The 16,193-nt window shown below is 39.8% G+C and overlaps 2 protein-coding genes across 3 annotated transcripts; one reads left to right on the top strand and one right to left on the bottom strand.

Moving 5' to 3' along the window:
- Nucleotides 1–1,117: 1,117 nt before the first annotated feature.
- LOC307034853 (zinc finger MYM-type protein 1-like) lies at nt 1,118–3,687 on the bottom strand (the record flags this gene model as incomplete). Its single annotated transcript, XM_079673779.1, has 2 exons — nt 1,118–3,073; nt 3,604–3,687. The coding sequence occupies 2 exons, from the start codon at nt 3,685–3,687 to the stop codon at nt 1,118–1,120; spliced, it is 2,040 nt and encodes a 679-aa protein (XP_079529905.1).
- LOC307037025 (uncharacterized protein) lies at nt 3,467–11,786 on the top strand. Of its 2 annotated transcripts, XM_079677736.1 has the most exons (7): nt 3,467–3,740; nt 5,030–5,119; nt 7,543–7,707; nt 7,999–8,985; nt 9,691–9,849; nt 9,963–10,058; nt 10,900–11,786. In XM_079677736.1, the coding sequence occupies exons 4-7, from the start codon at nt 8,002–8,004 to the stop codon at nt 11,200–11,202; spliced, it is 1,542 nt and encodes a 513-aa protein (XP_079533862.1). In that variant the 5' UTR covers nt 3,467–3,740; nt 5,030–5,119; nt 7,543–7,707; nt 7,999–8,001; the 3' UTR covers nt 11,203–11,786. The 2 variants fall into 2 exon arrangements, with proteins under 2 accessions (XP_079533862.1, XP_079533863.1); XM_079677737.1 differs by lacking the exon at nt 7,543–7,707.
- The last annotated feature ends 4,407 nt before the right edge of the window (nt 11,787–16,193 follow it).

The raw sequence follows: 16,193 nt of genomic DNA, 5'->3' as shown, positions 1-16,193 counted from the left end.
CAGATTTAAGAAATATCAGTTTTTGAGCATGTCCTAAGCATGTTTTGTCTTGACTATATTACAACTATATTATAATAAAATAATATAGTATTTATATTATTGAATCGATTATGATTATTATTATTATTATTATTATTAGTAGTAGAAGTAGTTTATTTGCATTCATTATATTTTAATCTTTTTGAGGCTAGTATTTGGCAGGAAATGCAGACGTATTCAACTGTAAACGCATACTGAACGACATACAGTACATGCACATTTACCATTTACCTCACTGAATAAAAAAGTAACTGTGTTGATAATAATAAACAGGATTTATATTTGGCCTGCGTAACATGAAGCATGTGACTTAAACAGCTGAGGAGAATGTAACCTTCCTCACATTAATACAGGGCCGGCCCTAGACTTTTGGGGGCCCTAAGCAAGATTTTGTTTGGGGGCCCCCCTCACTCTAGCGCGTTCTCACTACACACAACACGGAACCAACTTTTGTCTTATGATGTTAGTAAGAGCACACATATTGTACAAATAACCATGTAAACACTAAAGTGGGACCTGAGAAGAGCAGCACAGTCTTTAAATTGACTACAAATAACTACCTAGGCTATAACTAATGACTATATAAACTCAGTGAACAGAAATATAGAAACTCCTCAGTCCTCAGTGACATATGTTTTGTTGTTGTGGCTCTGAGTCTGTACTCCAGCACATTAGATTTGAAATGAAACAAGGACTATGAGGTTAAAGTGCATACTGTGACCAAGTATTAAATATGACTACTTTGTTGAAGTGTATGTTAATTTGTCCAATATTACATTTGATCCCCCATTTTAGGGGATCAAAAGTACTCTGACAAATGAACATAAACTTGAATAAAGTAGTCATATCAGATAGCACTGATGAACTGACAGTACAGAATAAAAAGACTGACAAAGTGACCATCACTGTTCAAAGATAGATATTTTTAATAAAAAACACTCAACACTAAATAGAATATATAAATAGATCCAAAAATACCTTTAAAGGATTAAATAATATGTGCAAAACAAACTGCTTAACAATGAAATGAAATGTAAAAAAACAAATGCAAATACAAATGTTCCTCTCGTATGTACAGTCAGAATTGTTCTCTTCTTGCTTTCCTGGAGGCAAAGTCATTGATGACCTGATCATAGGAGATCTGGCTGCCAATCTGGTGGTTTATGCTGATTATTGCCATTCCACTCAGGCGATCCTGGGCCATGGAGGACCTCAAGTATGTTTTTATCAGTTTGAGCTTCGAGAAGCATCTCTCTGCGGACGCCACTGTCACTGGAAGGGTACAGGCTATTCTCAGCGCTATCCAAAGATTTGGATAGATCTCACACAGCTCGTTTTCATTTAAGAAGGTGAGCATCTCCAATGTGGTCATATCTTCTTTGGGAAGCTCTGGAAGGCTTTGCATCTCCATGGCTAGCTCTCTCCAGTCAACGTCTGCCTCTTCGCCACAGGTCAATGTTTTTCCCAGCAGGGCACATTGGTCTGTAAGTGACTCATCATCCAGATTATGGAAGTTGTGAAGCACTCCAAACTTGTCTCTTACTTCCCCCAGGGACTTGAATCTGTCCTCCAAAGACTGGATGCCACAGTCCACCACAACATTAAAGAATCCTGTTTCCAGTCTCGTCATGGCATCAGCCACTGCCTCGTCAGCTGCCTCGTAGGCAAAATACCTCTTTTTGCTCCGCAGCCTCTTTTCTTTCAGCACTGCCTCAACATTCATATTTCCACAGAGCTCTTTTGCTGTGGCCTGAGCATCTGTGAACCCAGTGGCCCTGTAGGTTACCAGCGATGCTTTGGTTTTGTCTAAGAGACTGACTGCAACATCCAGCTGCATGTTGACAGACTGAAGGAGCTTGCTAACTGTATTGATCTTTGACAGAATATCATACCAGACAACAGTGCAGATTTGGAATCTAAATGATCCAATTTCTTCTGCCAGGGATTGGGCCTCAATTCTGACCATGAGATCATTTGCGTTTTCCCTCACCTCTAGCAAAGCCTCCCTGACCTTATCCGTTTGGTAGCGCAACGGCTCGATGCTATTCACTCTGCTCTCCCACCGCGTCTCACTCCAGGACTTGAGAGTGATGTCCACATGTTTTTTCAGGATGGTCCACCTCTGGGGAGAACCTGAAAACAAGGTGTACAGCTTCTGAACATTACCAAAGAAGCAAGTAGCATCTATTGATCCTTTGGCTGAATCCGCCACCATCAAATTCAGTGTGTGGGCTGCACAAGGAACATACAGAGCTCGAGGATTCTTCTCCAACAGCCTGGCCTGCACCCCTTTATTTCTGCCCTTCATGTTTGCACCATTGTCATAGGATTGTCCTCTGCAGTCCTCAAAGGGGATCTTCAGCTCCTCCAGCCTGTTCAAAATGAGTGTAGACAAACCAAGCCCTGTGGATGCAGGGGCTATGATGAACCCCAGAAAGTGCTCCCTGATCTCAGTCCTTTTCTTCACACTCACTGTTCGAATCACAACAGTCATCTGCTCCTGGTGGCTGACGTCTGGGGTGCAATCCAAAATGATGGCAAAATACTTGGACTCTTTGATTTCAGCCACCATTGCTGCAAGTATTGTGTCACTGATACAGGACATGAGTTCATTTTGGATTGTTTTACCCAAGTATGTAGTGTAATTTCCTCCACTGTCAATGCGTCTGATGTGTTCTTTCAGAACAGGGTCAAACTTGGCAATTAGCTCAACTTCTTTGAGGAAATTCCCGTTGTTGTGGTTATGCAGGGTGTCAACAGTCCCTCTAAGTCCCAGGTTCCTCTCTGCTAGAGATTGGATGATGGAAACCAACCGAATGAGCACCTCTCTCCACCTCTTCTTCTCTGCCTCCAGGAGGTACAACTCTGTTTTGTCTATTGTCTTCCCTTTTCTAAGACGGAGCTCTAGTTCCTTCCAAGTCAACACACTTTTCACATGATCTGGGCTGTTGTCGTGTAGCTTCAGTAATGCGCCAATATTCACCCAGTCCTGTTGTTCCTCTGTTATGAGCTTTAATGATTTCTTGGAAAACAACTTGCAGCAAAAGCAGTAGACTGAATCATTGTTCTTGGAGTATATTAACCAGCTTCGCTTAACTTTCTCACCATTTACAAGTGTTCTAAACATGTAATGATAATGAAAGCTTCTGTTGTTTGGTGTTTTCGGGAATACAAAATCTCTGTCCACCTGTACTGGCCCCCTAATCACCAGATCTGTACGTACGTGATCGTTAAGTACTGATGGCCACCCAGTTGGATCCATTGGTGAACCAGAGAGAAAAGGAGTAGAAGTTACAGAGGTAGGTGTAGTGGGCGTAATGGTACTGCTCTCAACTTCAATGGGTACAGAAATACCTACACTGTAAAAACGATAACTAGCAATTGTTGATCTCATTACAATTTTGAAATTAAACTGACTCAGAAATATGGCTTTGCAATAAGTAATCTATAAACTCTTGTCTGCCCAGCAAATTTTTCCCATTGTTGACTTAACTACTATTTTTAAGTCAGCTCAACAAGAAATTGTAAATCTATAAGCAGATTTTTGAGTTGAGTTGGGCCAACTCCGTCATTTGCTCTTTTGCGCATGCGCACACAAGCCTGGACCAGTTTGAACCGCGCTTTGCTGAAGGTGTGCCCGTCCGACATTTTGTGGAGCAGAAACCGCGTGGTGGGAGCTGGCCAAACTTTCGCTCCAGCAGGTAAGATAAGCGTGTTTTTACTTCCATCACGCTGAATTAGTGCATGGTTGACTTTGTTTTTACTGTAGGGTCATTGTCTGTTGTTGTTGGTAACTTTTTCGCATGCGCCTCGTCGTCATGCAGACGCTTTCACATGGGGTAGCTATGCAGCTATGCAGCTATGTAGCTATGCAGGCATGTGGGCTGTCATTTCAGTGGTGTAAGTAATTCGGGAACTATATTCATTATGAAAAGCCAACGTTGTGCATTTTTTATCCGGTGCAACACTGGGTAAGTTAAACAAGGCGGCAAACGATGGTGTTCGTTTATCGCGACCTCTCCGCGGCGCCGCCATTACTTGTTGTTTTATTTTCTGCTGTAGCGCTGTTATTTCGTCACTTTTTAAAGTTTTAATAATTTTTCATGCGAGAAAGTAAGGGTTTAGATCCCCATTGTGCGGTTAGTTTGTCTAAATGACGGCTGTTAAGAAGTTTGCTCCGAAGTTGAGAACCTCCACGTTGTGGCAAGGCCCCCCCGAGGTGGGGGACCTCGCAGAGGCAGCAAGCCGCCTGGAGAGCTCCGTTGGCCGGCCGAACTACGTAGTTCTGCCGGGGTGGTAACGGTCGTTAATTAACTCATCCGCAGGTTTTTAGAGGTTTGTCGCCGGGTTGCTCGATTCTTTTTTAGGAGATAGGCTGTTGGTCTCACTGGTGTAATCTAACAATTGGGCAGCTGCATTAGTTTGAATCAAGAGTAAGTTAAAGCTGTGTGAAGGAGGAGAGGAGCAGCGCTGTACAGAAATCACCACATTTACATCAATAATGTTTTACAATGTACCGATCAGAATGCATTATTTTAAATGTTGTTTTATTTTATGAAGTTATAACATGGTTATGGTTGGTGTTTTTAAAAACAAATGTTTGAATTCATGTTTGCATTTTTGTTGCTTGTCATAGGCCTAGTTATAATTTAAAATCAAATTTACATTTTAAAATTAATTTACAGATTATATTCATGAATGAAAGACAATTCCCAATAGACTTTTTTCTTGTCTCTATTTTTGGCTTGTTGATGTAGGCTATTGAGCTCCTGCAACAAGGGATTCCTTCTGTGTTATGTATGGTTGTTTTATTTATTTTTTTATATAACGGCTGTTGCAGTTGGCTTTCAGACCAGTACAGCTTGGTGTTATTACAATAATTATTATCAGACTAACTTTTAAGTTTTTCATATCAGTATTCTATCTTAAATTACGTGTAGAGGCTGTTGTGAAAATGCTATTCATGCTATTTGTGTCTCTTGTGTTTCAGTGGTGGATTCCATGCAGTGCCGGCTTTGTAAATTCTCCAGCTCCAGTCAAGTGACCCTCTTGAAACATCTTCGCCTTCGCCACGGTCAAGGTGCACACTGGCCTTGCACACACACCAACTCTGTTTGTGTATTTAAAACACTTGGATCATTGAGATCACACCTCTCGAGATCACACGCGTCAGTGAAAATCCAGGAGTGTGTAACATTTCACTGCGAGTTGTGTGATTTTAAAGAGATTTGCAGTGAAAAAACGTTTTGGAACCATCTCGGACATCATTTAAAGAACAGAGAAACTGTACAATGTCCCTTTCTAAGGTGTACCTTTAAAACAAACACTCGCCCAACCTTCAGTTCTCACAAAAGTCGAAACCATAAAAACTGGACACTTAAGGATTTCCGAACAATACAAAGAACTGTTACTGAAGATGAGATAATTGATGGTGAACAAGCTGATAGTGAAGCAGGGACATCAGCTCATGATGTTGTGGGACTAAATGAGGTTGTAGATACTGTGGAGGATGTAGATAGTGAGACACTTGAGCACAAATTAGCCTCTCTCTTTTTGTCTATGCAAACTGTGTTGCACGTTTCTCGAAGTGCAACACAAAAGATTGTAGAACATTTGCATAACCTGCTGTCTTTCTCTAACACTCAAACTTTCAACAGTGTCAAAGAGATCCTTTCTAAACATAAAATTGAAGTAAATGATTGTGTTTTGCAAGAAATTTCAAGTGCTATAGCTCAAACTAATCCACTCCTTTTAACAATATCAGAGAAAGGTTCCCTATCTACAGATCACAGAAGGAATATATACTTCAAAGGGCACTTTCCTGTTATCGAACCCACAGAATATCTGTACAACGCAGCCCATAAAAACTCTTTTGTATATATATCTGTCACTAAGGTACTTGAGACTTTACTTGGGTGTACAGATTTTTTTGACAAAATTGTATTTAATCAAGAAGCTTTATCTGGGCACTTTAAGTCTTTTCAAGACGGCAAGTATTACAAGGAGAATAAGCTACTGGGAGAACAAAACACTTGTATCAGTTTGGGATTATACATTGATGAATTTGAAGTGTGTAATCCATTGGGGACCTCTAGAAAAGTTCATAAGATTACGGCAGTATATTGGGTGGTTCTAAATTTACCAGCCAGGTTCAGATCGAGTCTCACTTCAATTCAGTTGGCTGTCTTGGGTAAAAGTGTAGACATAAAAAAAATATGGTTATGAAAAGTTTCTTGAGCCATTGCTTAAAGATATAAAGTGCCTAGAACAAGAGGGAATTTTTGTTGAAGTTGTGGGCCAGTTTGTTAAAAGCACTGTGTATTGTGTATGTGCTGACAACCTCGGTGCGCATGGTCTTGCTGGCTTTTCTGAAAGTTTTAATGTTGAAAATTTCTGTCGGTTTTGTTTGATTAGTCGGGGCCAAATTGCAACCACTGAGGTTAATGATTTTCAATTGAGAAGTGTTGATCAGCATAACTTGTTTCTGGAAGAGCTTAAGCAGGGGGGCAACCTCAAAAGTGTTAAGGGGGTCAAAAGTGAATGTGTACTGGGCAAACATCTCTTGTTTTTTCACCCAATAACTGGATTTCCTCCAGATCTGTTGCATGATCTTTTGGAAGGGGTCATCCCTGTGGAATTATCCTTATGTTTCAAAAATCTGATTTCAAAACGCTTTATTACATTTGATGAGTTAAATGACTGCATAACATCATTTCCCTACAAGTATGAAGACAAAGTAAACAAGCCCCACAAAATTCCAAAAGCAAGCTTTGAAAAGGGGACAGTGGGGGGAAACGGGCATGAAAACTGGACACTGCTTCGTTTACTTCCTTTTGTGATTGGACGCAAGATACCAGAACAGGAGCCAGCTTGGGTGATTTTAATGGACCTCAAGGAAATTCTTGACATTGTTGTGTCAAGTAGGCTTTCTGAAGAAGCACTGTGTTATTTATCTTATAAACTACTCGATCATCGCAAGTTGCTCACCAGTACCTTTCCAGAGTTCAGACTGAGGCCGAAACATCATTTTATCGACCACTACCCGCAACTTATTCGCTGCTATGGGCCTTTGATTGAATTATGGACAATGCGATATGAGGCTAAGCATAGCTACTTTAAAAAGGTTGTCCATGACACTCGCAACTGGAAAAATGTGCTGCTCACTCTGTCCACGAAACATCAGCAAATGATAGCCTACCACCTGGACAGTGGGATCCTTTTCAAGCCAAAACTGTATGTTGAAAATGTGAAGGTGGTCAGGGTTTCAGAATTGGATCCATCTCTCAAGTATGAAATACAGAAGAAGTACCCACATCTAGACAGTGTGTCCCTGTCTAAAACGGTTCACCTGGATGGGACACAGTATGCGGCAGGCATGATTTTGTCTTCTGGGCAGTGCAGTGGCCTCCCTGAGTTCCATAAGATTGCAAACATTCTTGTCAATGCAGAGGAGGTGGCATTCATTTGTAAAAAACTTTCTTCTTGGTACATGGAACATTACAGGTCCTATGAACTTGTTGAAAACACCTGTGCAGACCTTCTTGTCCTGGATCCAGATGTGCTGACGGATTACCATCCTCTAGCAGCGTACACAGTTGGTGGGAAGCTTATGGTGACTCCGAGGACATTCCTTCTCCATTAACCTCCTGAGACCGAGCGTTTTTTCTGGTGTGCATTTTTTTTATTTCTCCTTGCTATCTGGGATAAGTAGGACCTAATAAGTACAATACCTAAAGTTTGTCTTTGTACAGGAAGTAGTTTTTGCAAAAAATGATGTCCTCATATGAGGACACTGGGATTATCTCAACATAAAAAAAAACTGTATTTGCTGTTTGGGACCAGAAGGGCCCAATTTGTGTAAATTCAAATTTTCAGCTTTCTACAACATTGGTGTAATCTGTCTTCTAATTAGGTTTGACTAATCATTTTCTCCCACTTTTCTCTCTCCCCTCTTTTCAGACTATGTTACTTCGGGTCGTTCTTTCCTCCAGAGATGCCCGGCGAATCCAGCTTCCAGAAGTCCCAACATCTGTGGAGGGCCTGATTAATATGCTTAAAGAGAGACTCAATCTTCAAGAAGATTTCTCACTACAGTTTGAGGATCCGGAGTTTGGAAATGCACTCTGCAACTTAACAGAGATGTCAGAATTACCAGCTGTGCGTGCAGTCTTGCATGTCATGTGGAACTGTGATTTGTCTCCACTTAACCAATCCACTAGTTCAGTCTCCTCTCAGGACACAATCAGTGTTCACTCTGAGGATTTCAGGCCTAGTTGGACCGATTCTATCCAGACCACATTAAGGCAAGTCGCAGAGTGGCCATCTCCATTCCCAATCCCCAAGTTTGCATATGATGTGGAGCTGAAATTGTCTAAGGCCAATGACACACATGAAAAGACAAAGAAGGGCGTTGAAGTGACAAGAGACATGAAGATGGAGATATTGGATAAAATTGCACAAGCAATTTTTGAAATCAAAAGCTACCCTGAGAAAGATGAGCTTGAGTCAGTTGCCGCTGCGCTCATTCAGAAGTATCCATGTCTGAAAGAGCCATTTGGCGTCACAGGCTACGAGGGATGGAGAACAAGTATCAAGTACAAACTTGGAAACTACAGGTCAAAGCTTCGCCAGGCAGGATGCAATGAGGTAAATGTAAACAAGAAAAGAAAAGGTGGAGGGGAAGATGACAGTCCATTTACCCTGAAAAAGCCCAAACGTGGAGAGGTCAATCATGTGCCAGATTACCCACAACACCATGATGATTCTACCCTTGAAGAGGAAAGAGTATCTCTGGTCGATGAAATGAAGAAGAAGAACAGGAACACAACATTGATAGAACAGAAGATGGAGCTGACGTTTTCCCTCAGGCGAAGGGAGGTGGTAGAGTGTCAGCCGATGGTATCTGAGATCCAGGAAAGGTGGCCTGCTCTGTTTTCTTGTGAAGAGGTAAGGATCTATTCTTTTTTATTTCTACTGTTCAGACAAGCGAGTAAAAGAAGATGTTATGTTGACATTTTCTACTGAGACTTCATTCTTCCTCAGAAGCGTCATCCAACGTGCTGCTGACGTGTCATTTACCAGCTGGTCTGCCGAGTTGGCCACGCACCTTCCATCCTGGGTGGTCTCTGGAGGAAGGAATCCCAGGTATGACATACCTGGGATTCCCTCCTTCAGAGACCAGAGGCCAGCTGATGAATGACACATCAGCAGAACGTTGGATGACACCTCTGATGAAGACGACGACGTCTCAGTTGAAACTGTCATGGTAACATCCTTTTTTACTTGCTTGTCTAAACAGTAGAAATAAATTGCAATAATAACAAGAAGACAAAAGTAAAATGTTTAATCAGGTAAGAATGTGTGTTTTTTTTTTATGTCTTCCAAGGAGTAATTCACTTTCTGCAATTTATGGATGTGGCATAGTCACCCTTTTTATTTAATTTTTAATCCTCAAAATCCATGGTTAAAAATGAGGTTCTTTATTTCCTGTGGTGCATTTTAGTATGTAATCCACTTTTTCACAGGTCACAGAAAAATGGTCAGATATTTAACATGGTGCAGACTCATAACAAGTTACCCAGGAACTTCCTGTAAGAAATTCTGACATTATGGTTTGAAAATTGATAATATTTTTTTGGTTTTCTTGTTAAGATATCTAAGGAATTTCATCGTATCACGAGCAAAGACCTCCTGGGGACTTTCAATGCATCCCTTGACAAGTTTGGGCCTGGCCTGCTGAAAATCTACAGGTCTAAGAAAGGAGCTTTTGGTCAGGAGATCGAGGACCTCCTTGATCAACTTGATGATCAGGTCAGTGAACTGCTCTTTTGCCTGGCAGTTTTAGAAGAGCATGAATATACTTATTAGGAATGACAACATTACAGTACTATACTAATTGAACTACTTATGTTTTCCACTTTTAGACATCCGACATTGTGTCCCACCGGAAAACAGCAGCACTGAGAGGCCTGCCTATCTACCTCCGCGAAGATGCAACCACGTTTTTCCTGAAGTGCTTGGTAAGTAAAAGTAACTGCAGGAAAGACAAATAATTCAGGTCATGCAGCTAATTACTTATTCTCACAAGATGTTTTTAAGGAGTAGTTAATCCAAAATGTAAGTACACCTCCCCAGGGCAGTTTATCAGTCCAGATGATTTTGGGGTGAGGGTTGGACTTTTCCACTTCAGATCCCTTTTTTTCTGCTGAGGGGAACAGTTGGTCATTTTGGGTGGTGTTTCAGCACAAGGTTGGTGGGTTACATTGATTAAAGAAAGAGATTTATTTTTTCTGGTTAATACCTCCACAAGTTAAATGGCAAATTAGTATAGCGTGGTACTAAATAATTAATTTCATCAGTATAAATGTATTTAGTCTGAATGTTTTTTTAATTTTTTTTTAATCTTTCTTAAACAAATCATTAATTTGAAAGCTGAGAGACAAAATTTGAAAGATGATCCTCTAAGAGTAAGGCTTTTTTTGGCTGTCATTTTTGTTTGTTTTAAAAGCAGAACCATTGTTACAATGGGCTCTTTGCACAGCTTCACTACTTCCTTTACACCAACTTGTTTACTTCATGTAAATCACCCTCCTTAAACTACTAAATCTATTCTTGGCTTTAGCAGTTTTCATTGGCTGTCAGATTTCAGTTTATAGCTGCCCATGTTCTTCTGCCTTTTTTTTAACATTTCAACTTCTTTTAGCCGTTATGAAGCCAATCATCTCTGCTTACAAGTTATACTTTTCAGCTTTAGCATTAACCTTTTCAGAATTCACACATATTTTTTTTTTCATAAAATGACTCTTTCTACTGTCTTACTTTTTCTAAGCTCTTAATAATGTACCTGTTCTCCTTCCTCAGGACACCGACATTTTGGCACCAGTGCAAGGTGCATCTGTTGCCATCCTCTCTGTGCTACATGATGAAGCCGACAACACTGTGCGAGACCAGGCGGTTGTGTTGGAAGGGGACATTGTGCTTCATAATATTCCAAACCTCTCTACTGCCATGGCATACCTCTTCGGCCTCCTGTATGCCCTCAACATTGATTTTCCAAAACAGATGAGGTACTCCTTTGAGGCAATTCAGACCATCTTTTTTTCGCTCGGTGGCTCTCGATGCTCACAGCGCACAAGGTCACTGAAAGCGAAGCTTGTACTGTGACTGTTATTGAAGTTTAAGTGCATTGTTGTTACACTCATGTAAAACAAAACAAAGTTCATATGCTTCACCTCTGGATTATATAATAATTCAGCAGTTGCCAAAGGGTGTCTAGTGTTTCAACTGTTAAATTCATTATTGTTAAGTAAAGCTTGAATGTGTATATGCAAAAAACAAGAAAAATGGCTGTTCACATGTAAAGTCAACAAATGGCACAAAGTAATTCAGTGTTAATGTGTAAATTCAGAAGCCGCCAACCATGAGGGGGGGTGGAGGGTAATCATTATATACAGTACGTGTTCAGTAAGACTAGCATTGATTTAAAATACTCAGCATTGAGGAAGATTCACCCCAAATGTTACTAGACTATAGAACAGTATGCACGTTTCATAATCTGCAACAAACAAGTTAATCTCTTTGACCTCTGGAATATATAATCATTTGGCAGTTGCCAAGGGGTGCATATAGTGTTTCAACTGTTAAATACATTACAGTTTAAGTAATCTTTAAGCTTGGATGTGTATATGCAAAAAAAAAAGTAACCAAATGGCTAGAATGGCTGTTCACATGTAAACATTTACATTTCAGTTCAGTGTCAATTTCAAATTCTCAGCATGGAGGAAGATTCACTCCAAATGTTAATATTAGACTAATAGAACAGTATGTATATTGTTTTTTTACACATGCATTAATGATGGTTTTACTGTTGTTCACTGGTAAACTGAATAAAAAAAATCTTGACAACATTCAGCTGTAGTGTGTATTATTAATTATCCATATATTGAGCAGTTTTGAATGTAAAATTATAGCCAAAATAAATTGTATTATTTATTCAACAAGAATATTTGTGTTAGGTGAATCAAGGAATGAATGCCATTGGAGGAATAATTGTGTATTTATACAACAAGAATATTTATATTTAAAGAAAGTAGAAATACATGACATTGATGGGAAAAATTGTTTATTAATTCAACACAAAAATCTGTGTTTGGTGAAGGTAGAAATACATCGCATTCAAGCAAGAAATTCTTAATTAGTCTCACAGTATTATCCTCATAAAGTGAACAAAAAGATCCAAGTTGGCAGAACTCTTGGCAAAACTTAAAAACCTTAGTTAAGTCAACAACAGCTGGCAAAAGTTGAGAAAACTCAAAAATCTCTTGCATCATGTTGCCTTGATATTTTAAGTTTTCTCAACTTTTTCTTTTTTACAGTGTATAGGGAAATTAATTTTAAAAAATAAGTTTTTGTTACTTGACATGTTTACAAGTTGATGTTCCTGGCAATGAACAACACAGTTGAATGATTGAACACAATAGTAATAATAATATTCATAATAATAATAATAATAATAATAATAATAATAATAATAATAATAATAATACCATGATTGATTGGACATATAGTGCTTTGCTTTTCTTGACAAACAAAGTTAAGGTCTCTTTGATGTAGGCCTAAACTTACCAGCATTGTCAGAGGTGGTTTCTTCAGTGATGGAAGTTGATGGAACTGCTATGGAATAAAGAAGTATATCATTGTTTAATATATGACTATAGGACTGTCTCTAGATCAGCTGTCTTTTCACCACTATGGCGCTGCTTTTGAGATAGCTCCAAAGTGCTGATCCAGAATCAGTCCTTAAAAACAGGTATCATCAAACTCCTGCCCCATGCATGACAGATATTTATTATAAGCAATGAACAGCGAGCTTGCTCAATTGAACTTCGACAAATGGCAATTGTAGCTAGCTCTATGGGCTTAATCTATACACTTAACACATCATTTACCAGCATTGTCTGAGGCGGTTTCTTGGATGACATCGGAGTCACTGGTGCCAACAGCTGACCTTGTGGTTTCACATTCACCAACAGCAGCGGTGGAGGTTGATTGACCTGCTATGGAATAAAGAAATATATGATTCGTAATGTAATGACTTAATATTCCAAATTCAGAAAGCTCTCACTTTGGGCCCATTTGAACTCACCAACAGTGTCCTCAGTGGACGTTGTGGTGTGTGCTGGCACCTGCTGTGGGCTTCCAAAGTACTTCAGAAGTGCTCCTGAGGAGAGTATGTTACAGAGTTAAGCTTTATGGAAACAGACTTGAAATGGAACATCAAATGGAACATACTAGCTTTATATAGCTAATTCAATATTCAGCCAATGAATACTTGCATTTACATGAACTTAGAACCCACACAATGATGTTTGGATAGTTCGATAGATAGATAGATAGATAGATAGATAGATAGTACTTTATTAATCCCAGGGGAAATTGGTTTACTTGGTCAAAATATGAAACAAGCACATATACCTAGCTAACATTAGCTACGAGTGTGACTTGCTGCCTGAGCTAAACTTTTCTAAAGTAAATTAATCAGTAACGTTAATAGCATCGCATTATTCTACAGAAAGGCTGAGATAATAATGATAACTTGGCTAGTTAGCTAGCTGTAACGTTAGCTAGAAAGTAAGTAGTAGTAGTAAGTAAGTTAGAATACTCCCAAATCCAAGTTATCCAACTATTGTTAGTGGGACACAGGACAGGAGACAGAGCCATAATATGAAGTTACATACCTTTATTGTCTTGTCTTTTTTCTTCATTAAGTTTTCTATTTTTTCGTTTTTGATCACCAGAGGCGTATGTCCTTTTTTTGCCAGACATCATGCAAACTGAAGGCACCACAGTTGAGCGCTCAGCTTTGCCTGCCTGCTCGCTCAAGTTGTCACAGCGTTACAAATGTGCCACAAAACCAACCAATCGGAGAACTCGAGAAGGTCAATTCTGATTGGCTGGTCGTCTCCAATCATATCTTCTATCTGAGATAGATGAGAGTAACACCTACGCCACGACGATTGTTTTTGTACTCCAAATATTAAGCAAAATATGTCACATTATATAATGACTGTTACAGAGTCATCATTTTGAGAAAAAGGCCTTCAAAGTTTCCTCTTCTCTGGATCGATCTGATTGATTATTAGCGGAGCAAATTATCAAAATAGTACGGAGGGAAGATATTTTCGTTTGGATTACTGGTCTGGGGGAAGCCCGCGAGTGTGTGTGTGTGTGTGTGTGTGTGTGTGTGTGTGTGTGTGTGTGTGTGTGTGTGTGTGTGTGTGTGTGTGTGTGTGTGTGTGTGTGTGTGTGTGTGTGTGTGTTTGTGTATTTTTGCATTTGTGTGTATTGTGGGAAAACACTCGAGAAACACCGGCTGTTGTTATGCCTGCTGTGACGTCAAGTTACTCCGTTCTCCGCTTTTAATTATGCCGTTACAAGCTTCAAAGTTGTATTTATCATCTGAATTTGCCGAAACAAGTTTAATATTCTGAAAGCCAATACTTTGTTTATTTGAAATCAGATGAAAACAAACTGTAACAGACCCTGCCGTGTTATCTATGATTACTATACACCTTACATTCATCATTTCAGCGGAGGGAGGGGAAGCGGCGCTGCGGAACAGCAGAGTGGCGAGTGAGAGCTGTCATCCTCCCTTTACAAGCTTCAAATGCCTGTAGCTAATGAGATTGAATCAGTGTTCGAATTACCCATTTGCTTTCGGGGGAGCCCTATTTATTTATTTTATTGCTAATCATATAGGCAGACCTGAAAGATCTATATGTTTCCTGCATTAGGTCAACATTGATCGCCAATAGCTTGTTTGGTAGGACATCTTTTTTTCTCCTCTCCGAAATCTCGATCGCTTTTTCATTTGCCTGGCCCTTATGGTGATTATAAATCTTTTTCCGCAGGTTATTCTTTTAATCACTACTGACTTTTCCCTGAATCCTTTCTTGTGAAAGGTGCACTCCGGTGGATTTTTCTGCGAGTGGCAGAGAGATCAATATACTTTTTGCCTCTTTGCAAATCTCATATCCACATTCATCAGAAAAGATGGAGTGAGTGGAATGAAAAGCCATGGATAGCTTTCATTCCACTCACTCCATCTTTTCTGTGTCCAGTTAAAAGGCAGGTCATGGGCATCGTCAGGTTTGCTAGTGCAGGTGGCGCCGGCGGCTGTGGCCGTTGTTGAAGCCTCTTCAGGCTCCGCATCGGCAAGCCTCTCCCTCGGTGTGGAGCTGTCAAACGCGACCCTAACGCCGCTTACAGCCGGCTAGCTAAAAGTTGTTCCGTTCACGTTGTCATTTTTAGAATCCTTCGCTTCTTTGCTTGTGAATCCAAAAGCTGCGAGGCTTGGCTGATTTCGTTTCGCCATATTTTTTAAGAACATTTCAAATACGCCGCCGGCATCACCGCCGTAACCATAGCAACGTAAGTAGCGTAAAGAATGCAGCGCCGCCACGTACAGATGGCAACACCCAGAAATATTCACAAATATAAAACAAATATTCAGAAACTGTAATGAACAATGACTATTATTTATTTCAAGAACTTTTATTTACAGAAACTCAACATTTCTAATCTGTGTGACACAAATATGCAGCTCCCCCTATTTATCTCAAAGTCGGCCTTCAGGGGAGCTCCCTCCCTCTTCGGGGGAGCCAAGCTCCCCCTTGGCTCCCCCCCATTTCGAACACTGGATTGAATATAACAATAAAAAAAAAATATATATACACAGCTAGATCAGATCGCGTTTTAGATGCGACTTTAGAGTAGAGCAACGGTGTACTGAGATAAAAAAAAAAATTAAATTAAAAATCTTTTTTTTTTGTTGCTAGGGGGCCCCTCAGTGGCTGCGGGGCCCTAAGCGGCCGCTTATGTCGCTTAATGGGTTGGGCCGGCCCTGCATTAATACATGAAACAAATGTCATTATAAATGCAATATTTCCATCAACATTTTCACATTCTTCTCCAGAACTATATGTAAATGGTCAATATAAAAATAAAATGTTTTTACGCTTGGCTAATGTAGAAAAAGTTGCCGTTTTGATAAAAACTAAATGCAACAAAATGCAGTGGAAACAGACATAGCGAATAAATCCTGACGTAACATGAATTAAAGGTGACATATCATGCTATATTTTAACAATATATTG

The sequence above is a fragment of the Notothenia rossii genome (genome assembly GCF_949606895.1).
Source record: "Notothenia rossii genome assembly, chromosome: 4".
Lineage (NCBI taxonomy): Eukaryota > Metazoa > Chordata > Actinopteri > Perciformes > Nototheniidae > Notothenia > Notothenia rossii.
Note: the sequence above shows the minus strand (reverse complement) of the source record. Positions and strands in the feature narration are given on the sequence as shown.

Coding starts and splice junctions, on each gene's coding strand:
- LOC307037025 (XM_079677737.1), top strand. CDS start 8,002: ATGTTACTTCGGGTCGTTCTTTCCTCCAGAGATGCCCGGCGAATCCAG. Junction 9,850..9,962: donor TTGATCAACTTGATGATCAG/GTCAGTGAACTG, acceptor TTCCACTTTTAG/ACATCCGACATTGTGTCCCA. Junction 10,059..10,899: donor CGTTTTTCCTGAAGTGCTTG/GTAAGTAAAAGT, acceptor CTCCTTCCTCAG/GACACCGACATTTTGGCACC.